The sequence below is a fragment of the Diadema antillarum genome, unplaced genomic scaffold (genome assembly GCF_040938485.1).
Source record: "Diadema antillarum isolate AM-2024a unplaced genomic scaffold, OU_Dant_1.0 seq00001090_RagTag, whole genome shotgun sequence".
NCBI classification, from domain to species: Eukaryota; Metazoa; Echinodermata; class Echinoidea; order Diadematoida; family Diadematidae; genus Diadema; species Diadema antillarum.
Window position 1 is genome coordinate 149,586 of NW_027271909.1, and position 24,003 is coordinate 173,588.

Sequence of the window (24,003 nt, forward strand, 5' to 3'; positions counted from 1 at the left end):
TACTCATAATGATCATGAAAACACGTATTTTCAAATGCTTACTGCAATGTACAGGTATTTCTTTAACAAATAACATTTTTTTTTTATAAGGAAAAAAAAAGATCTACACTCCAATGAATGTAATGTGTGAAATAAAGAAAAATATATAAGCAAGCGCAGTGTGGCTATAGATGTAGCCCTAAGCGGTTTTCGTATTTTATTCATTCTTATTTATGTTTTTTTTTTTTGTACGTGTTGCAAGACAACTAGCTCAGATAGATCTGACCTACCATGAACTACAGAGTACCATGAGGTGCATTTCTCTGAAAGTAGTTTTGAAATTGCTAAACTGTCGAGATTTTGCAAAGAAACGGCCAGGTGTTTTGCTGTAGGCATATATATTCAGACAGTATTTTCAGTGGTTAAGAATCTTCTCTTTTTTAATGTTTGTAGAATTTTTCTCGCCTTATGAAGAAACATGATGTAGCTTTACCGTCGAAGCCTATTTGAGGTCTTGGAATCTTTTTCGCATGATTCTCTATTAATTTGGTTTTCTTACAATAGTGTTTGATGAAACCCAACATGACTCATACATAAATACGGATTAATATTTCAACCAATATCATGTACCTCTGGCATTGATATTGATAGAGATATTATGTTGTTGTATATCTCTTGTATGTATAACGTATTCATGTATGTATCCAAATGTTACATCATTTCCTGTATGCATGCATATGTATGCACCGATGTAATGTGTATGCTTGCAGACAATACAAACTTCCAGTAATTGGTATGAAATCGAATTGAATTGAGTTAAATTTTAATTGAAATGAAACAAAACATAAATGATATAAAATTCTGTTTTTTTGTCATTTAAAAAGCACTGCATATAACATATCTCCAGTTCTGACACATCTCTACTGTCCTATATATTCTGCTAGCAGCATACACAGTAATCCCTAAGACTTACATCCGCAGTATAATTATTTGTCGATTATTTTCTGTCTTTCAGAGGAATATTACACCTTACATCCATGAAATATTTTGCCATCCTAAATCTTTTAAATGATCGCATTTAATCCGTCCAAAGCGTTCGATGACAAAATGAACGTCTACCTGCATCGCAAACTGGGTCTGGCTTTGTCGGTGGAGTCGGAGAAAAAATGTAATCTTGTCAGCACTTGGAAGAAGGAAGAGGATTTGTGCTGGGAGGAAGTCGCATTCATGGGTGAGCAGTGCTATTATGATTCATAGATGTATTGTATTTGATAATAATAGCTCTCCCATTGCCACCGGATTGAAAGCGTCATGAGTCGATGTCCATGAGTCGATGATCTTGAAAGGGATAGCATGTTTGCGTATACACGATATCCAAAAGAAGACATGGAAGTGGTAGTGATTATAAAGGTGTTGCTCGTCATGCTTCTGACCCTTACCTCCCCCTCCTCGGAAAAAAAAGAAAAGAATGAGGGTATTGAAGACCACCTGTGCTACACATGAATCGTAGCAATATACAGTATATTCTGTCTGTCGTCCCTGTTTCAACGCCCGTCCACAGCCAGGTTATTAGTGTTGAGTGGTTCCTTACCGTTTTTATTTTCTGTAGCTTGATTGCTTCAGTCTTTACAGGTGTTCCAGAAATAAGATGAATGTACAATGCTTTTACAAAACCTTCATACAACCGTGCGTTGGAATTCAGCCCTAAACAAACCTGAAACGTTAATACACACAATACAACCAAAACACAAAAATACCTGGGGATGTTTCATAAAGCTGTTTTTAAAGTTACGAACGAATTAAGAACGACTGGAACAGGTTATGATGTGGCATATTTATCAGAATTTCAATAATTCAGTACAAGAACAGCTTTATGAAGCACCCCCCTGAAAAAAAAAAATTGCCATGCTGTTCATGACAATACTGTTAGAACATGGTCCTCGGCAAGAGGAACGAAATTGGCAGTGATAAAATTGAGCAATTAATAAATAGGTCGAGAACGTTCTACTCTGTGCAAATTTTCTGTCTGCCTTTGAAACTGAATAGAGTTGTTACCTTTTGTAATATCTCTCGTTGTTCTAAATTTTATCTCAGAGTTGATTTCATTTTCTGTATACTATCCCAAGTACGATGGGAATGTCGATTGACCATAAAGCCTTAGCTCTTGCCAGGGCTCGACTTTTGAGGTGCCCCCCCCCCCCCCAAAAAAAAAAAAAAAAAATCATGTCGGGCCATCAAATTTCTAAATTGTATCTTGACCAATCGGATTCAAATGGATTGCTATGTGTCTATCATTTTGGGCCATATACATTACTGTTTCGGGCTATCACAATTTCAAATCTATGAGGATTTCATCGGACCTAACGAGCCACCACGGGAAAAAAGGTTAGTGTCGAGCCTAAAGTTGCACCTTTAAAGGTGCTGTCATTGTGGCACTAGCTGGTGCAACGTTTCGCCATCCCCGATACACGTCCCCAGCCCAATAACCAGGACCTCAAGAAGAGTATCCAGGACCTATCTTCTAGACTCTTTCTCAAACTCTACAACTTAATCGATGAGGTAAACAGCATTACCTACAAACTCACACACCTCGAGCGCAGTGTGGGGTTTTAATCCGACAAGATATCGGATACTGAACAGAAAGAAATCCCAAACCTGAAGAAATCCATCAACAACGATACGAAAAACCAAAGGAAAAATCAACGGCTCTAACAAATCTATAACTGCAAGAAAAACCTGCTGTTTTGCAGCTTAAACGAACCCCAAATGAGAACATTGAGAAACACTATCGTTTCTCTCGTCATGGAGGAGGGGGCTGACCGCATCATGATGCTCAACGCGAATCGACTATTCCGGCCATGGCGGCGGGAGATCCCACAGGACCCCGGATCAACTGGCCCGCGATCACCTACCCCGATCATCGCTCGGTTCGTCCCGGTCCTTTTTCGGTTGAACACAGCAACGCGCCGGCGCCCATGCACCCAGCAGGCGGACCCCAAACCAACTCGTAGCCGCCCAGAATCACCGTGCAAACCGATCTCCCGCCCTCACTGAAAGCACGCAGGAGCTTTTAAAGGGGCCCTGAAATCCAAATACATGTTGATTTGTGTTGATTTATGATACCCTCAACATCACTTTTGGGTGAAACAAATATCTAGAAACATTCCATATATTTTTAACGATTTTTCTTATATTTTTCTTCAGATTACTTTGGAACGCCCACAAAAAATCTTTCAAACCAATATTCTTGAGATGACCTTATCTGTTGACCATTGCTAAAGTACTGAAATGTTTAACAAAAGACATTTGAATACAAATTCCTCTCGTCTCAGCATAACTTGCATGTTTCTGTGATATTAATGTGACTAACAAAAGACATGGCGAGGGAACATGCAAGTTATGCTGAGTCGAGGGGAAGGTGCATTCCAGTTGAACTTTAACCTGAACAAGACAATTTAGTGTACAAACGTTTTGCAGTTTTACGACAATTTATCATCTAACCTTTTAATATCTTTTGTATCGTGTCGATCTCATTTTGGTGAGCATACATGTGTATAGTCATTTATACTTTTGCGTCCTCTGTTAACAATCAGAATAAAGGAATCAAAAGGTTTTAATATGTGTACTGTATGATAAATGGGTACATGAAAAATGCACAGGTATATCAAAACAAGTATATGACGACCCAACAGAAAATTTTGTGCACGGGCAATGCACACAACTTGCCCTATCAAGCTGTTATTAAGCTGTAATTGTATTAATGTTTGAGTTTGTTTGTATACTTGTTTTGGTGTAGTGGTTGATTTGTAGTATGATTTATTTCATTGTTTGTACTTTACTTTGATGATCATGACATTTTTATCTGTACATAATGTGAGCGGGGCCCCTTGGTAGAACAGTTAACCAACTGAAAGGGCTACCCTGCTAAAAGAATATTGAAATAAATAAATAAATAAATAAATAAATAAATAAATAAATAAATAAATAAATAGATAACTGCACACAACACGGAGAGGGAAAATGAACGCAAACACTGACAAAGTTTAATGTGAACAAACAATTTTCAATTAACATTCAATTAAGTTTCCCGGAGGGAAAAGAATGGAGGTTCATATTTGAACAAACGAAGCTTCAAAAATAAGAAGGATGAGTTAGGATATTTTTGTAACATTTGATTTGATTTTGATGTGATTCATTGGTTCCTGCATTTATCATTGCTCATGCAGACACATACATATTGTATATATTGTTGGTGCCACATATACATAAACATTATTGTTGACAAAGTAAGTTTCTTCATTGCCTTTACAATGTACAACAAAACATACCGAAGATGCAATGAATTACACAGAAGGGCTACAGCTTAAGCATTGCTTGATTTGTATGCAGCCCTCGTACATAATACATAAAGATGTAATATATAATACATAAAGATAGGATATAAGAAAGGAGAGAGGAGAGGTCTGTCTGCTTTCGCTAATACACAAAGTTAGATCACCTGGATCACTGAATAGTAAAGCATGACAAATTCAAATACTTTCTCACCGAGGAACAGGTGAACAGTTACACTATCCCTATTATCTAATGTCGCTCGCAGAAACGTGGTTAGACAAAGATATATTATGTTGTAACACGGTATAAATAAATGGTTATAAATTTGAAAAAAAAAACACAGAAAACTATATGGAGGAGTACGATGCTATCTATACATTCCTGAAGACTACAAGATCTGATTGAAAACAAGATGACTTCGAAATTTTATGGATCGAACAGAAGCCTAGAAATGAGACTAGTCTTATTGTTAGTGTAATCTATAGACCACCCAACAGCTTTCGATCTTTCTTGATATACTTAAAAAAACTTTGATAATGTTCCCTCTGTTTCTGACATGACTGTTTTACTTGGGACTTTAATTGTAACATGTTAACGGTGAATCCCCTATCAAAAAACTGAATAATTAAATAGATTGATAGGTTTGTTACAACCAGTTCAAGAACCAACTTGAGTGAATGTCTTTAGTATATGGATGTGAATATGGATATGGATATGGATTTTCGAATTGGTCATACAAAAATAATTTGCATAAAATGCAAATCATCTGTAACTGTAAGAAGAAAGAATCGTTCCACTTAGACATTTCCTTGATCATGTTGATTTGTAGTTCAAGGGTAGGATCCTTCAGCATTGAACACTTCTCAAGGGGTTGCCCTTTGAATTGGAACTGTTTTGATGATATTGATATTGTAGAGCAATGTCTTCTCTATTCAATAATTACAACTTGTACATTGCATTTCTTGAAACCTAAAGTGCCCTTGCTATACGGCACGTTTGAATTTTGGAAACGTGAACGCTTTGAACATAATTATATACATATTCGAGTTATATGAAAATGCACATTTTTAATTTTATAATATACGAGGGTGGGGTATTTTTGGCAGAAACCACAGGGTTGCCATTTAATGTGCATCCTCTTCGTTGTATAGATATTGCAAAGCAATGCTTATTCCATTGTTTCCCTGACATTTCATTGATATAAAGGCGTATTTGCCGTGTTGCTGGAGCTGCGTTTAAAATGCACGCTAGAACAACCCCTGTATTATCGGTGATGATATCAGTGTTTTGTAATTACGGGGCGTGAGCGTATCATTCTATCATTAGAGTGGCTTGTAGACCCCCTAATAGCTCAATAAATTTCTTTTTAGAAAACATGTTCTCAATATATTGGCACGTAAAACATATTCATTTAATTTCATTAGTGATTACCATACGGATATCCTACAATCTAATTTACACTAAAACAATTTTAAGTTACTGAATACATTGTCAATGTGTAGTCGTCATCCTCACACCAATAAAGCAACCAGAATAATCAAAAACTCTTGAAACTCTTATAGATAATGTATTTTTCAAATTTTTGTCAGTCGCAAAATGTTAATGGTATTTTATATTTTGATATATCTGTCCATCTGACCATCTTTGTCATTTCTCAAAAGATTGATATTATCAGCAGTAAGCACAAACGTGAACATATTAGAAGAGAAACAAAATATAATATAGATAGATTCAATGTTGATTTGGCAGTTGAGTCTTGGGATGATGTTTTCCAATCCGATACCAACAGGCCGTACGAACTATTTATAACAGGCTTCTTTTAACATATAAAGAATATATCCCTTGCACAGAAAAAGAGAACATAGGAGATAGCTTCGAAGACCATGAATTACCAAGGGTATTATAATTATAAACCAAATAAAAACACGCAATTGAACAGGAAAGCGTTACACACGCGCTTAGATGGTATTCTAACAAACATAAAAATACAGAAATGCGTCAACGACTATTATACGATTGTCCTATATATTTTATCATTCAACAATGAGTCTTGTGGATCTAATACAACCTCAATTTGGAATATAATTAAGGACTTAAAAAAACACTTGTTCTAAAATTAATTAAAGTGGATATGAAATTAAGGATCCAAATAATTATTTTTGCAAATTATTTTAATGAGTATTTCGTTAATCTATGACTAAATTAAGCATATCCTATGTATAAATATAACTGATAGAAGTTTTATGCAGTATTTTTCTCAATCACTTAGTATTTCTGGTTTTTCTTTTCTGGACAACTTCATACCGTGAAATCAGTTGCTACTAGTTTTGAAAAACATCGTGAATCCAGTAAGTCTTCGGGTTACGACAGTGTATGTGTGTATCTCCTTAAACAGATTGTTCGTTTTAGCTTGCCCCCACTAGTGCACATATTCAACACTTTTCTCAAATCAAGCTACTGTCCAAACTCCTTGAAAATCGCAAAAGTATTTCCAATCCATAAAAAAGACGATCAAACACAACTAAAACAATATCGCCCATAATCCCTTCTTCCAGGAATATCAAGGATTTCAATGAAAATTGTTTACAAAAGATTACTTTTTTTTTAATAAAAGAGAAAGAGAAATAAAAGAAAAATCACTCTACCAATTACATCATTTTAAACTTTTTAACAAAATAATCGAAGCTTTTTATCATTTAAACAGGGAAGATATTATTGGAGTTTTTATGAACCTCAGTAAGACATTTGCTATTACCATTGATCACAAAATTCTTGTTAGAAACATTATGGCGTTCGCTGATTATTTTTGCAGTCGTGAGCAATATGTAAACTTATGTTTCTCCAGGAGATTAAAAATCAGTGTCGGAGTACAGCAAAGGTCTAGGCCCTCTTTTATTTTTCATATATATGTCAATGATATAACCAATGCTTCAATAATCTTGCATTACATCTTGTTTGCAGACGGTACAATTATATTCTACTCGCACAATGATCCCTAAAAACTTCCCCGCACACTCGATTCTGAATTACGCAGAATTTCTTATTGGTTTGAGTGTACAAAACAAAAAAGCTTTAACATTAATAAAACTCCTTTCATACATCGTAAAAATATTAATTTGCCTGATATTGAATGTAATTTATATAACGGCCACCTCTTAACAATACTCTTTTACGCACTTGTGAAAAAAATCTTTTATCGAAAGTTGATAGTGTTTGATATACCACAGGATTTTTTTTTTTAAAACTTTAGATCATTAATAGACAGTCTGTACAGGTATATTACGAGTCTAGTAACTTGTTTCATGAGTTCAAATTGTACTCATGATCGCATCAAAAATAATTTGGCAAACATAAATATGTTGCAGACACACACAGGACCCTCAGGACATACAGGACACTAAAAACAAAGCCAACTATATATGCCCAAACATCCAATTAACAACATTGTACTTAGGGCGCTGCACAGATTATCACAGCACAGCATTACACAGCACAGCACAGCACAGCACAGCACAGCACAGCACAGCACAGCACAGCACAACACTTATCTTAACACAGTTTAACAGTAGTAGTTTGTTTGTGTTAGATTAGGAAAAAAAATTGCGTATTGAGAACAAACAAAACGAAGATTATCTTTAATTTACCCCTCTTTTTGACTCACAATTTACTACGTTATTCAGGAGTTGATTATCGACTCTATTATGTAGATATGTCCCTTACAGTATAGTCAAATTGAATTTCGAATTTTACCCCGAGGCCTCTATCCATATCAGGTAGCTGCTTATTAATGCTGTTTCTTGTTTTTCTTGTTTTTTTTTAAACGATTTCTAGAAATGCACACCAGAGTCCGTACATCAATTTACATGTATTTTACTCCCCCTTTTATATTTTTCTTTTGAACCTCCTCAATTTTATCTATTAAGACAACATACCATGTTCTTAATGAATAGTTAATCATCACGTAGTTGATATATAATTTTTTATTTTCACATTTTCCTTCTGAATTTGTATTTGTGATATTATTCCATACGTCTAATACATCGAATACTAGTACTGTTTTGCTCATAATGTATGTATGCATTTTGAATTACTTTGTAAGACAGTATTGTAAGCTTTATGCGTTGTGTAATGTCATTTTCAAAATGTATAATTATATTCTCTTTTTATATGTGCGCTTTGAAAAAAAAAGCAGAAATAAAACCAACCAACCAAACAAACAACATACAATGTAATTGTGTTCACGGCAAAATATTCGTTTAATAAGAAAATGGTAGGGAAGTAGGCCCCCGGAGTAGGCCTACGCTAAAATTTTTACTACATGATGTATCAGATAGTGACTGATCCTGCATAATTCCGGACCCAAGAAGCTGCAAGTTCGTGAGTGTGCGTTGTTTGCAAGGGGAAATGTATATAAAGTACATAAGATCATATAACACGCACCTCGCTATATAGGAAAACATGTTAAACTGAAACTTGGGCTTGTCTAGACACTGATATAAAATTTTCCACTTGTTTAGGTCAGATTGCATAAATACTCCCCATTTTTTCTAAAGTTTTTTTTTTCTCCCGATCTTAGAGGTACTGCTTACCATTGGGAGCAGTGACTTGAAAAATGTTCGAGATATCACTTGTGATGCAAATGTGTTGGTCAGGTATATATCACAAAACATGTTATACATAAAGATTTCGCAATAAAGCTTAAAATATAACTTTTAAGGAAATTTCACTATTTTTCTCAATACACCACAACTGTAGACGGTTTAGTGTAAAACATTACTATTATAATTACTGCTCACATTCTATATATTCAATAATAATTCAAATGTGGTTATACTGATTCAAATTTTCACATTGGTTGTTTCTATCCCTAACTCACATTTCAGGACTATTTTGAAGCACTAAAGTTGGGTTTTGTTATACAATGTATCTGCAAATGATCAATGATGCCTTTAATCCGCAGGGCGTGACATCGACGACATAGAGTGTATTTCAACAACCGGTGTGTCTGGTGTTCCAAATGATGCTCCAGAGAGTGTGCAGCTGTGTGCAAAGTTCGTCGCTAAGCAACGAGGAGGTTGTGGCGCTGTGAGAGAATTTTGCGATCACGTGAGACTCATCAATGAAAAGGCGGAATCCTTCCTCAAACAGACAAAATCATCTGAATACGGGATGTGTTAAACATTGGGGTAGGATTTACATTCAATTCACTGCTGCTGTTTAGTCGAAGACAATGAATATTCGTATGATATATATATATATATATATATATATATATATATATATATACATTGTAGCCTTTCCTCGCTTGTGTATATGCGCTGTGCCACCCCCATGGACTAGTTGGAGAAGGGTGAAGATGCTCCGAGCTAGTTTAGGGTCCATTTGGTTGAAATGATACAAACAGGCGTAGGGAACGGCGTTAGATACCAATCTATTCCAGTTAATCGCTTACTATCATACCAGAATTATACAATTTTCCAACTGCGAGTCATACTGTCAGTCGCAATTCATCATAGCCCAGATACCAGTACAAGCATCCAACGCAGATACAGAGACCTGTTACCACCAGTGCACACGCATACTATTCAAGCATCACCGTAATTGCATTGCACCACTCACCGATACTTATACTGTGCTGCAACAGCCTCAAAGGAAACGATCCCAGACAGCAGTAACCAATACAACCAAGCTTTATTAACACTGAGCAGCACCGATCATGGCACACTTTGGCCAGTGCCCGGGCCCACCGGTCTGAAGTAATGCAATTTGGACCCCTATTTATACTCTGGCCGCTATATATTTCCAAAACAGTTACACATTTTACTCGCAAACCTTTCCCAAAATAATAACGCTCAATTACTCTTAGCATCATACAAACATGATTGGATAACGAAGTAAATAATTATATGAGGGATTATTATTGAAAGTAATTGCATTTCCAGCCCTTATTACCCCTCTAAAACTTCTTAATTGAAATGATCCTGCCATAATCGTTATTTTCCCTCCAATTTTTTTTTTGTTTTAAAGAATATTTTATTCTTTATCCATGGGAAATACAATGTGCAAACAAATTTATATAAAACTCTTTACATCAATTTCATAATCATTTTCATCAATGGAAACAAAATCTATACCGAAACTTGATATCAATTTGATACGCTTTGATACACTTTCACAATCCATATACACATCTTTTTTTTTCTTAACTATTTTTACACTACTAACCCTTCAACCTCTTTTTAATTTCATTCCTTCATTATTTTACGAATTTTATTATCTTAATCACTAACTCAAAGATACTTTCTTTTCAACATCAAGTATCAATATCCGTTGATTGAAGTTTATTATAAAAAAATTCCAACAAACATGATCGAATCATAATCAATTGTTTTGTTGAAACAATCGATCATACGATTTTGTTGGGGGGGGGGGGTGGAAGGGGGAGGGGGAATGGGATAAGGTAGTAAGAGGGAGAATGGACGGGGTATAAGGTGGTGGGGGGGAGTTGTGTTTGTCTTCTGTTTTTTAACAATAAACTTTAATCAATGGATATTTATATTTTAAGTTGTATTGAATGAATGTTGAAAAGAAAGTATCTTTGAGTTACTGATTAAGTTAATGAAATGTGCAATGTAATGAAGGAATGAAATTGAAAAGAATGAAATTACATGTAATTTATTTATCAGTGTAGATTTTTTACATGGGAATTTTTTCTGCTTTTTATGATCGTGGGTCTGTTGATTCAAGTTCTTACTGGAGGAGTTTTTGCACTACTTTTGTACACCAAATTGGTTTAATTGTGTATATATTCTTTCATCATTTTATTCGCTGTTTTCATTCATTCCTTTCTATCATATTGTTTTGTTATATCGTACATTGGTCTGGTTACTACTGATTTTAACCAGACGTTTTACCCCTCTCAACTCTATATGATCGCTTGTTTGTAGTGTTTTTTATGCTTATATTTATATAACATGATTTTATATTCATAAAGTTAGATTGTACAGGACCTTGATGTAAAACAGTACTCACCTGCTGATCTTGTTATCCTGTCAAAATATGTTGAGATAAATGAATAAATAAAAATAAATGAAATGTGTATATGCAAATGTGAATAAAATGTATCAGAGTGTATCAAAATGTATCAAATTGATGTTAAGTTTTGGTATAAATTTTGTTTCCATTGATGAAAATGAACATGAAATTGGTCCACAGAATTTTGTATAAATTTGTTCGTACATTATATTTCCCATTGATGAACAACAAAATATTCTTTAATACAAAAAAGAATACGCAATCGATCACGCAACTTTCATAATTTGGTAGTTTTAACCCGTTTTCTTGCTAATTTATTCCTATAATAATTCCAAAATGTCCTTAAAAGAGTCCTCATAATCAACTCTGTCTGAATAATTGCTAGAAAGCTTAACTGATAGGCCCAATTTGGTATCAAATTAGCTTAACTGGACGATCTCAACCGATGATCATTTATCTTCATCGGTTACAATATATATATATATATATATATATATATGTATATATATATATATATATATATATATTAATATATACATAATCCAAAAGTATTTCATATGAACGTTTTTGGTATTTTGAAAAAAAGGATATAATAACATTTCCTTTTCAGAAAATGATTTTATTATGTTCCTATTGAATCTAACAACAAATTACTGAGTTACTGAAAATTGGTTTACGAATATCATAGGCTCTCCATAAATGCATTGAATGAGTATGTGCATAAACATGAAAATAAAATACGTGATAATTGGTTTGGAATGATTAAAATTGGCTGATGTATAACGCTATTTCTTCAAAGTGAGTGCATATTTCGCTGGAAAAGCTTACGACAAAAAAGATAAAAATAAAAGGTACATTTGTCTTCTGAGATTGGCGGGAATGTCAGCTACTGCGCGGCCTTCACACAGACAAAATGAAAATAAAGTGGAGTATTCGATACCAAAACATGTTGCACGCAAATATTACTGATATTCTAAAAATAGCCATGATCATTAAACTATGCTAAAAGCCAGAGAAGACAATACACATAGAATCTCTTGTGGAAGGACAAGTGGTTCAGCTTCACGTTTTGGGTGTGAACTTTACTCAGTTACGTGTGAAATGTATAATATGAGGATGACGCCAGAGACTTGTTCACACCGTCTTGTGTGCTTTTTGCAGCTTCATAATGTGTAATCATCTTATGTTATAGTGCAGTACTTCTCTTGAACTTGAAGACTATCAAATTTTGAATTGCATCTATCTTTTCTTTCAGGTCTATGTCAAATAGTTACACTTCATCTTTATGTAGTAAAGTATTACCTTTGTAAGGTGTATGAAGTTGGAAACAACCACACGTTTATATTTGAAGTCTTTTCTTTCGGGTCTATGCTGAAAAGGAAACATAAAAGAACCATTAACGGCAATGTTAAACACACGAAAGCAATTATGTTTTAGATGTATATCGAAAGAAGAAAAAAGACGTTTGAGCAGTCTTAGGCGTTGAAGTGCCCAGGAAATCATTGTAAAGAGAGTATATGAACGCATATCTTTTGTCTTTCGAATTACAGTATGAAAAAGAAGGAAGGTACAAACCATAACTTTAGTGTTAAACACACAACATCATTTTCACTGTTTGGCTGCTATTTTTAAGAACTCTTGAATGAAAATGTATTAGTAATTTCTTTTGTACCCACAACTATATCATTAACTACGGCAACTATTTTTGATATGATATTTTCTTATAGATTTTCTCTCACGTGATTGTTAGAATTAAGGAGAGTTTTGTTTTGTTTTATTTTGTTTTTAGATTTTAGCAGAAAAGCGAAAGCCTGTGTACAAGTGGTCTACCAGCAATTTGTATAATTATACGGCATGTCGCGATTTGTATAGTGCTGGCAAAGTAAACACAGTTTGTAAATAGACAAAGTATACTACAAGTAAACTATAGAAAGGGTATGCTGATGACGAACGGTCGGCCTGTCATTTTACCTTTACCGTAATTGAGATTCGTCAGTACATGCGGTTGTGGGTACGACTCGTCTGCATTAAGTCTATTCTTGCGACTGCACATTACGGTTCTGTTGAATACGCATACTTTAGTACTCAATTATATTCGGCATGTATTCATGTCTTGTGACAGTTCATCATTTTTCCATTACGTGTAATTGTATTGTGGCTAATACCATAGTTCATTGGCTCGATATTATTGTCAACGGTATGCCGATTTTTGCTCCGTTTTTGTCAGCAGTGTATACGTTTTCACCCTCTTTCTCACTGTTTTTTTTTTTTTTTGCTTGAAACACAAATGGAGTTCCTTTTCATTGTAAAGACTTGGAATATGTGTGTTCACAAATTTCTTTGTTCTTATTGTACGTATGAAGTTTCACTCTACAGATATCTAAGTTGATCCGTTTGCTTCTCATTTTTTCCCATGGGAGGACCTATAACATGTGAAAGAGTAAACAATATCTATGATGGTCATTGCCTTTCAGTACCTTGAATACCTTTCCGAAATTGGCTATTGGCATTATCTTCATATGCTTTTTACCATTTTAAGAATGTACTATTAAACTACAATGACCTCGATTTCGGCAACATTAACAACTATATTTCCTTTTTTAAAAATATTGTTAATAATAATGAAGTCTTTTATGTTACGAATCATTTAGAAACACTTTAAATGCATCCGTCAATGATCAAAGAAGATGATTTGAATACTATTTAATTGAAGACTTACATAATGAAGATTGAGTTTTTAGAAGTAAATTATGTTAAAAAAGCATTTGAATATTTCATGAGTAAATTTGGTTTTCACAAGAACCGGAGAATTAATCAGTGTCATGAATTCAGAACTGAAAAAATGTGTCATTATACTTCAGATGTAATAGGATATCTTTAAATGTAAGTAAAACGTAGTATGCAGTTTGAAACTATTCGTAGAAATGTAAATTAACCACAAATTGTTATCATTATTTCCTCCCTTTAGATGAGAAATTATAGAAAATGGCAATTTTTTCGGTATTATAACAGACAGGCATCTATCATAGTGCCAAATCGTAAACAATGTGTCTTCTCCAAGTGGTTCATGACTTGGAATATTGAATTAATTGATGTGATTCGTGTCAGAGTGTTTTTTTCTTGCGATGAATTAATTTTACCGTATTTTTACAATATAATTTGGGGGAATGACACTAAGACCAAGCTAGGTCATTTTTCTTTTACAAATTGTCCAAAATTGTCATATCTCTCACACACAGATCCTTTATTCACAACTTGGAAAATTTTCAAGATACATAATATGGACATGTTACAGATAGCTCTTATTTGTGTAAATATCACTGCAAAATGCTTCCCCCAGTATTCTTTATTTTCTTTTCAAACAATAGCAACATCTATTTATACCCGACACGTTCATGCAACAAAATTCACTACATGATCCTAAAATATTTGTATCACATTAAGGCCGTTAGACATCATTGAACAGACGAATATATAGGCCTATCAACAATTCACTCAAACGGATAAACCTTCGGACCTCTTTTAGAAGAAGTTTAAAAGAAATGTTATGCAGTGAAACACTATAATAAATCAAAAATTATATATATAACTTTATCAATGATTCTTCTATATGCTGACGAATTGCATTTATTTTCATTTTCAGTATCAATTACACTTTACTTCCGTATAAAAGAAACTAGTCCGTAATACAATGTACAAAATAATACATATTATACCAATTCAACTATTCAGCAATGTGAAAGAAGGACAAATCACTACAATCAAAAGTATATGTATGAACGACGATAATACCTTATGTTATAGCAGTGAATACTTTGTAATTGGAACAAGAAAAGATAAAATAAATGTAATATGTATAATCAATTCATTTAAAACAATTGTGTATATATACAAATATATATATATATATATATATATATATATATATATATATATAAACGTACTATATGTAGACATCTATTATGTTAGGAAAGTAATATAGTACATATGTATAATGTACTAGGTGTTACAAAAAACATTTCCCACTTTTGATTCTTAATAGTTTAAAAACTATATATCAGATAAAACTGTCATTGATATGAAAGAGTAATAGCTGAATAGTGTACAATTTAGTTTGAGGTGATTTGAATATGAAAGCCTATCATAAGCTTCATGAATGCTTCATGAATGATTTATTTCAATGTTATGTTCCAGATTTTGAGCAAAATTTTAACCCTCTGTAAAAAAGTTGAACTTTACACAGGAACCAATGATGTGTATGTGAGTGTGTGCTTACAATGACCCTGAACAATGGACATGGCTACCACCTGTTCAGAGCTCTGCTGCAAGGCACATGAATGTTTTATTAATCATTCATGTGGATTGCCCTGAGCACTCCAAGTTTGAATTCATGACACAGGTTAACATACATGGACATGAAAAAAAGTAAGCATATGTTTCCATGTGTTTGAATACACCTCATTTCAGAATGAATAAAAACTAGTTGTGATAGTGGAATTCCTCATAAATATTTGATAGAGCATTCCAGTCCTGGCCATTGTCCAGGACCATTGCCGGGGTATCAACAACACTCTCCTATACACACCAATAACCCCATGTGCAAAGTTGAAGTTTTGTACAGAGGGTTGAAAATAGAGCAAAATCTGAAACCTAACTGAAAAATTTATGTTGAATTTAAAGAAACTGAATCATGCTTTCATTTTTAAATTATCTCCAACAAAATTGTACACTATTCAGCTATTGGTGTTATCTGATATATAGTTTTTGAACCATAAAGGATCAAAAGTGGGAAATGTTTTTTGTAACACTCAGGAAAAAAAGGAAGAAAGTAAACATTTTTTTCAAGCTCATTTCTCAATGAATATTAGGCTAAATATTGATGATTGATATACCACGTTGAAGGCAATTTAATTGTCTACCATCCTATTAGAAAAATAAAAAGGAAACGCAACACATGAGTGAACACATTCGTTTTCTCTTCCAAGGCAAAAAATTAAAAACTTAAAAGTGGACAAGTGCATGCGTATGTGCTCTTCCATATAACAATGAGAATTAAAGACAAATCCAACACAATAACAAGCAAAAATCAATTTGGAAAAATTACCCATTGGTCTCTTTAATGTCTATGTAGCCCCCAAAGATAGAGAAAGACAAAAATAATGGAGATAATGAAGAATCTTCTGTCAAATCCAAATTCAAATGATATTGGAGAAGACGCAATATTGAGAAATATGGTAGAAATTTGAAATATTATTTCGAATTCAGCACCATTAAAACGATAACTGTTTCTTGAATTTGTCTCATGAATTCTTAAATTCCTAAATAAGAAAAGAAGTACAATATTCTGTCCATTTGCCACCTTTGCGGCTTACTCCCTACATCATTTGATTTTGAGTGGACAGAAAAATCTTATTTCCCCCCTTTTGTCTCCCCACTTTGTTCTTGTTTGGGGATTTAAAGATATTACAAGGGACAAAAATTATTTTTGCTATTCATTCATTTCTTTTATTGTGTTGAATTGGTCTTTTGTTATCATTCCTACCTTTAACGGCCTCTGCAAATGAATGACTTAATGTCAAATTCTGCAAGTTTTACATTTTATGCATTGGTAAGACAAAAACGAATGGTTCACTCATGCGTATTAACCTATCAGGTCTATAGCCCATTGAATAACCGTTAATATGGTATATGACACAAAGATTTTTATCAAAGTCTATGAAAAATATGCACTGGAAAAGTATTTACTTTTATTCCTTTTTTTGTGCTGAGTGTTACAAAAACATTTCTCACTTTATATAAACACACCTAATATAAAAAAATGTGAGTCACATTTTGAGGGCCAATTTCTCTTGTCCCGCTTCTCCCCCATCCCATGAAAATGCACCTGCACTTCTTGTATTAAGTAAGTAAATAATACATCATTTTTTATAGTTTACTTCCTAGGCTGTCGCACTTTCAAGATTTGCTTTTCGTTCCAAAGTTTGTAAACTGTGAAGTTCTTAAGAAAACACTATAAAATACAATTTATATTGCTTACATTACATTTAAAAAAAAAAACTATCATGCTCGTTGATTTTGATAAGAATGCGCTTCTTGTTATCTATGACAAGGAATCCAGAATATGGCGGCAGCAATTGAGTTGAACTGAATTGAATTACTGAAACTGCACTGGTCTTACACTCGAGACTCAGTGGATAGTTCCAGCACATTTATTTCTATATTTCACTTGACATTAATATAATATAATCTAACAACAACAAAATAAAAACAAGCAAGCTACAAAATATAATATACAGTGGATCATATGACTAGAAAGTGTGTAAGCGTATGATATCTATATAAAAGACTATACTTGATAAGATGTGAAGTATAAAGGAGCCGCAAAAGCAAAGCTTAAATTTCGGGTTCCAGAAACACAGGCCAATGTTAAAACCTTTTTCTTCCATAGAGATAGGACACAAAGTACTGATGACAACAACTATATGAAAGCTAAAATAGCAATGTACAAAGATGAAGAGAAGTAAAAGAAAAGAGAAAAAAGAATAATAACTAATGTGAAAAAGCTGAAATACGAGCATATCCACATAATTCTATGTACCACCAAATTTATTAACGAGTTCAAAGTATGACAACTATCGTAATGATTATAATTATGAGAGCGTAAATGCTGAAACCAATGGTCAAAGCAAGCGTAGCCTTCATATTTTATCTGCCATGCAATTATAGAGAGTATATATAACAGGTTAGGAATTTGGGTCCGGTGGAGACGAATGTTGCTTCTTGAGCTAAGAGTGTGTGAGTACGTTGAAGGTGAAACGAATCTCTTTGTCTCGGGGGTAAGCATTTACTGCATAATCAGATAAGCAAATCATACCGGGATTTTGCAATAGCCTCGGTGCGTATGAACTGTGAAAATCGGATGATTTCATTGGTAATAAATTGCTCATTCACGAGCACGAAGGCGCCAGCAAACTGTATGCGCGATTCGTATCACGTTATCAACTTTTATCGCTACAATAATGTTTGTATCGCATTTTTGATGGTTTATAGTTTTATTGGTTATGTGTGTTGATATCTCGAATCACTTAAGAGGATAAATTGGAAGTTTCAGGCTTTTGTTTCCCTATCCAATCTCATTCATAGTTACCTCCGCCAGAAGGTGAAACCTATAAGCGGTTATATTTTCGCTTCCCTATGTTTGTCGGTCTGTAACTCGAGTACGGATGAGCGAATTTTCACCAAACTTGCAGGATGTATTTAAAAACAGACGATTGGATTTCTTTTTTTTCCTTCAAAACCAGACTTGCATACTGTTCACAATGACATAAGAAAAAAATATTTTGATTTTGCATCATGAAGTTAAAGGTCAAAGGCCACAGGGTCATAAAGGACATAAAATGAACATAGCATTTATTACATGAAATTAATCTCCCAATAACTCAAGAACGGATAATCAGATTAAAAAAAAAAAAAACAACTTGCAGACCGTGTTCGTAATGAAGCAAGAAAGAAACAACTACATTTTGGGTCATGAGGTCAAAGATCAAAGGTCATGGGGTCATAAAGGGCATAGAATAACTTTACCTCCCAATAACTCAACTATCAGATTTTCACCAAAAATGTATTATGTAGATGTCCCTATATAATATACCTCAATGCTTGTGTTGAAGATTACTGCCTACGAAGGGGGATACTTTATTCATGGCTGCGTGGCGGAGGTCTGCCCTATCCGAGTGCTCTTGTTGACTTTAAATTGAATACTGTCGATTTTTTTTTTTTAGTGATAAAAATCTTCGCTCTCTCTTTTTATAGCATTTTACATATCATTCATCATGGGTTTTTGATTGTATTCGAAGTTCTGTCACTCTGTGATATGTTATGCTATATGACTCATGAGTATGTGCATATCAGACGAGCTTTGATTAAGGTTTCCTTTCTTTGATACGCTACATTGTATCTGCAATTCCTGTCAAGAATAGGGTAATGTCATAAAACCGTATGAAATTTACATTTATGAGACCACATATCCTGTTCCCCGAGTCTAAATTTTGGCCTCATGAGTTGTCGCAGGTTCATAAATTATGATAGTTTTAATATCTAACTGAAACTGCAGTCAGTTGGCAAACCAAGTTTGCCAATTGTATCGCTATCACTCGCAAGTACAACATTTTAAGGACTTTGTTCGAGCCAATCATGACGAATGATATAAAGTACTAAGGTATACACATAATAGCTTCTTCAAAGTTTAAGTGCATGCATTATATGGCCTGGTCGTCAAGGTATTTTATCGGTGCATAATTTTTTTCTGGCATACTGGCAAATTTTTTGCACTGCAGTGTACTCTTGGTATATATAACGAAGACGCTTATAGCAAAATCTCCTTTGTCAAGAAGTAATATCCAGGCCTCAAAATTATTATCGATATGTTTTTATGCTTCAAGATTCAAGATTCCAGTTTATTTTCATTTCCATCCAATAAACAGAAAAAACTATATATAACGTATAAGCAGAAGATATTTGTAATAATTGCAAAAATAAAAAATGCTCTAACGAAGTACATGTGAAAATGAGTAGTAAATGAAGAAAACACAAGTATTTTTTGAAATATATACATTTGCATATAGTACAAATTGATTAAAGATGGGGATCGAAATGGAGGGTCCCACTAAGAAGAAAAGCTCATATGTTATGGGACCCTCAGAAAATACATAAGACAGCAAATAATGAATTAATCTACAAACCGATATAAAACAAAATAAAACGAACCAATGTCAACTGATATGAAATCAATTTGGAAAGGAAAAATAGAAGAAAAAAGAAACAAGAAAAAGGAAATATAGCACGTGCCATCGTGGACGCAAGCAAACTGGATTCCGTGATGTAAGAATAATAATAAAATACAACATTGGATTGAATATATTGCAAAAAAATATTGTACGTAATTACACCGATAAGAATGCAGAAGAAGGAGAGAATAGACACAATGGTATATACGGTACAATAAGAGGAACACCTGAGGAGGACTTGTGTATAACAGATTATTTTTCTCGAATAAAAAAAAAATGAATACATAATTGTTTGATGTTTAAAGAAATGGTGACTTGACTGGTATACTTTATACTGCTCGGCTTAAACGAAATTTCGGCTTTAAACGAAATTTCGATGTGTCGAACGAAAACTACTGATCCCGGGAACTTCAGCATTCATTCAAAATCCATGAGACTTGTCTAAATATGCTATTTAACGTGTTAACACGGATAGTTTCAAGAACCCCTGTTTGGATTTTCATTAAACTTTGCATGGAGCTGCGCCATGACAAACTGATGTATCTGAAAATGGTATCATTTATCGTAACTCCTTCTGAGAATGTGTAATGGTGCTCAAATTTGGCAGGAATATTTCTGGTGAGATGGAGGAATGAAAAGTGAAAGATCAGGGTAAAACGTCAATGACCATGCTCTAATCTTGATTTGTTCAAACTTATGAAATGCTTCAGCAAGCTTCAGCATTTCACTGCAATGGGTGTTTTACTATTACAGTGAGCTTACGGAGTTAACCAGAAATAACACTGAAGGTGATTAATAGTTACTGTTTACCAGTGGAAGCAGTGATCAAAAAGATGTTCGAGATATCACATTTGATGCATATTACTGTATAATAGTTCAGTTGTTTCATAAAACATCTTCAATATGAGCTCTTCATATCAACGCAGAGCCGAGTGAATGTGTAATCAACAGGAATAGAAAAGAATAGGTTTTGTGGAATACTTTTCATGAACTTAATACCGCACTCCTCCGATATCACTGATATCATAATTGTCAGTTAAACTGAAATCATATTGGTTAAATTATATTAAAAGAGCAATTATTTATCAATAATCAATTAAAATCAGACCTGCAAGATGGTAGGAGTGTCATCCAATTTTTTTTTTTTTAGCTTATTAAGCTATATATACGTTGGGCTAATCTTGGTTTTGATAGCAGAAAGCAACAACTTATGATTTCAATTTCCATATTTGTTTGGCCTATTTTAACAGTGGATGTATTATTCCCGCATATCCCTGGAAGAAGAATTATTCCGGTGGGACGGGGGTGGGGGCACGGGCACAATAATATGTCTCCCCACCCTCCCGGATCGACGCTCCTGACGGCCCAATACACGACTCTCTCGTTGGTGTGGTCATGAACCTAATACACATGGACATTCATCGTATCCATACATCTCAAAAGCGCCACAAAGACATTTATATAATATTGACTGGCCCTGAGGGAGGTACCAGAAAATATTGCCCAAACTGAAAGCATATTGCCCGAGTCGAAGACGAGGGCAATATGTTTTCAGTGCGGGCAATATTTATCTGGTACCTCCCGAAAGAAAGGCCAGTCAATATCATAATTATTACCTATCCCTTAGGTAAATTAAGTAAATATGTGAATACGGCTAAACACTGATACAGATCAAGCCACATTTGACTACCTGTAGACCATCAACATGTTGAATAATTGCAAAATTGTTCATCAATGTATATCATTCAACTCCAACTTCAAAGATACATATGAAGTTGTAACAGGCAAACTTCAAACTTCTGAACGCTCTTACACTTTATTTTTACTTCTCTGTTTAAAGTTGGAGAGTCGTAAAACTGATAGTCACTGTGCAATTACTGAGCACAAATGGACTAGTCATTGCCTAGTGCTGCTGTAAGTGGTCGACCTTGTATGAGCTGATTTATCAGGGTTCTTCTGCGGTGCGTGTAACTGACACCCTGGACGTCGTGGAAAGTTTTCTTTTCGTGGTCGATCGGAATGTTTACGTTTAAGGGTGGGATTTCACGGAGCACGCGAACGATTTGCGAAGGACGCGAATGGCAAAATCCAGCATTCGTATTTTAGTCTGCAAAAGATCGCCAAACGAACGTGAGGGTTCGGAAGCGTCGTCAATTGTTCGCGAATGTCGTTTTTACTTCGGCGATGATTTTAAAAAAGTTTGAAATTTTTTGCGAACCTTTTCCGCACACTTGGTCGTGATTTGCTCGTGAATTGTTCTCGAAAGTGTCTTTAAAGCCTCGTCATATGCGCAAGACCTTCGCAAGACACGCGCGGTGTTCGCAAAATGTTCGTGAAACCCCAAACAGACTCCGAAACTTTGGAGAATGTCTCGCGTATGTTACGCGAAATCTGCGAAGTTTTTCCGATCATTTTACGACGTAATCGCAAACTGTTCGCGTACCTTTTGAGACATTCTCGCGAACGTTTGGCGCACGTTTGGGGATGTATGACCTATACGTTTTCTACAAATAAAAATCGTACCATACATCTAAACATCAAACAATCATTAACAACTACAGTAACAAAAGAAATTAAAGACTACCAAAGAAAAAGACATGTTTGATATACAAAAAAAAATCGCAGAATAAACTTAATAATTATATTAATCTAAAGTATGCAAAATTTCATTTGAACTGTATATAGAGATTATGTGTTAGAGGAACTGCAAAAAAAAAAATGAAATGCTTTACTAGTGGAGATAGGTCCTAGGGAAAAAAAATGTAGGCAAGCACACGATAGAGAAATGAGAGAAAAAGAAAGGAGAATAGAGGAACGAAAAAAAATCAACTTAAGACAGCTTCCACCACTCCTTGGGTACATTTTCTCCCATGATTATTGAACATTTTTCGTTGTTCGCATTTCCGTCGCGTGTTCTTCGTGTACGTAACATGCTGTACTTTAGCAATGATACACACGACATTCGCACATACGTCGTGGAAACTTCGCGCAAATTGCGCAAGAATAGTTTTCGGCTTCATTGTCGGAACACATTCGGAGAAAAACTTTTCCGAATGTTGGATTTTGTCATTCGCGTCCTTCGCAAATCGTTCGCGTGCTCCGTGAAATCCCACCCCAAAGCAGGGAGGTGGGGAGAGAGATTCCACTCTCTCTCTCTCTTCCAACTTCCCCAAACCGGAAGACTGCACTGTTTGCACACATTGTTTTGTGTACGGTGCGGTGTGTGTAACCGACACGCAGCGACGTGGCGAAAAGCATATTGACTGCTGACCTCTAACCCTGCAAAATAACAACTCCTGACCTTTAACCCTGCAAAATAACAACTGGAATTGCCTCGTAAAACTCCCTCGTATAGGTAATAATTTAGCATGCTTCACTGCTTTGATCCCATTATCGTCACCGCCAGCAAGCCGGGAGAAGAACAAGACGGAGATTCGAGAAATCTAACACTATATGCGCAGAAGAACATAACTCACAAAAATCAAGTAAAGTGAATGTGCAGTTGTGGTGTATAATGTTAGGAAACCATACCTCAAACAATTTCGCTTGGGAGAAGCAGGCAGTTTTTAAGAGAAAGCTAACATTTTAGCAGACTGATTGTCATTTGTGATCTCAATATTTCACTTTTCTACAACTTATTCCAGAGCAAAAAGGGACGGTTATGGTAGAGAACAGATATATCTTGCCATTAGGCAAGGTCTTATGCGTGTGCGAAAATGTGCGAATCAGCAATTGCCCATCTTTTGGCACAAAATTTGTCATGATCTCAGGTTTGTTGCTCCCCATCAGTATTTATTCAAAGACATTTCCGTCTGAAAAAGGCAGATCAGCGAAACAAGACTGAAATGAGGGAAACGATCCTTTTGTTAGT

At 34.6% G+C, this 24,003-nt stretch overlaps 1 protein-coding gene across 1 annotated transcript in view; it reads left to right on the plus strand.

The window, feature by feature from the left end:
- Nucleotides 1–9,489, plus strand: part of LOC139743514 (N-acylneuraminate cytidylyltransferase-like) — a 46,567-nt gene extending 37,078 nt beyond the window's left edge. Inside the window, exons 7-8 of the mRNA XM_071653993.1 lie at nucleotides 1,073–1,210; nucleotides 9,272–9,489. Of these exons, the coding sequence (XP_071510094.1) occupies nucleotides 1,073–1,210; nucleotides 9,272–9,489 (356 nt within the window). The remainder of the gene's footprint in view (nucleotides 1–1,072; nucleotides 1,211–9,271) is intronic.
- Nucleotides 9,490–24,003: the final 14,514 nt, after the last annotated feature.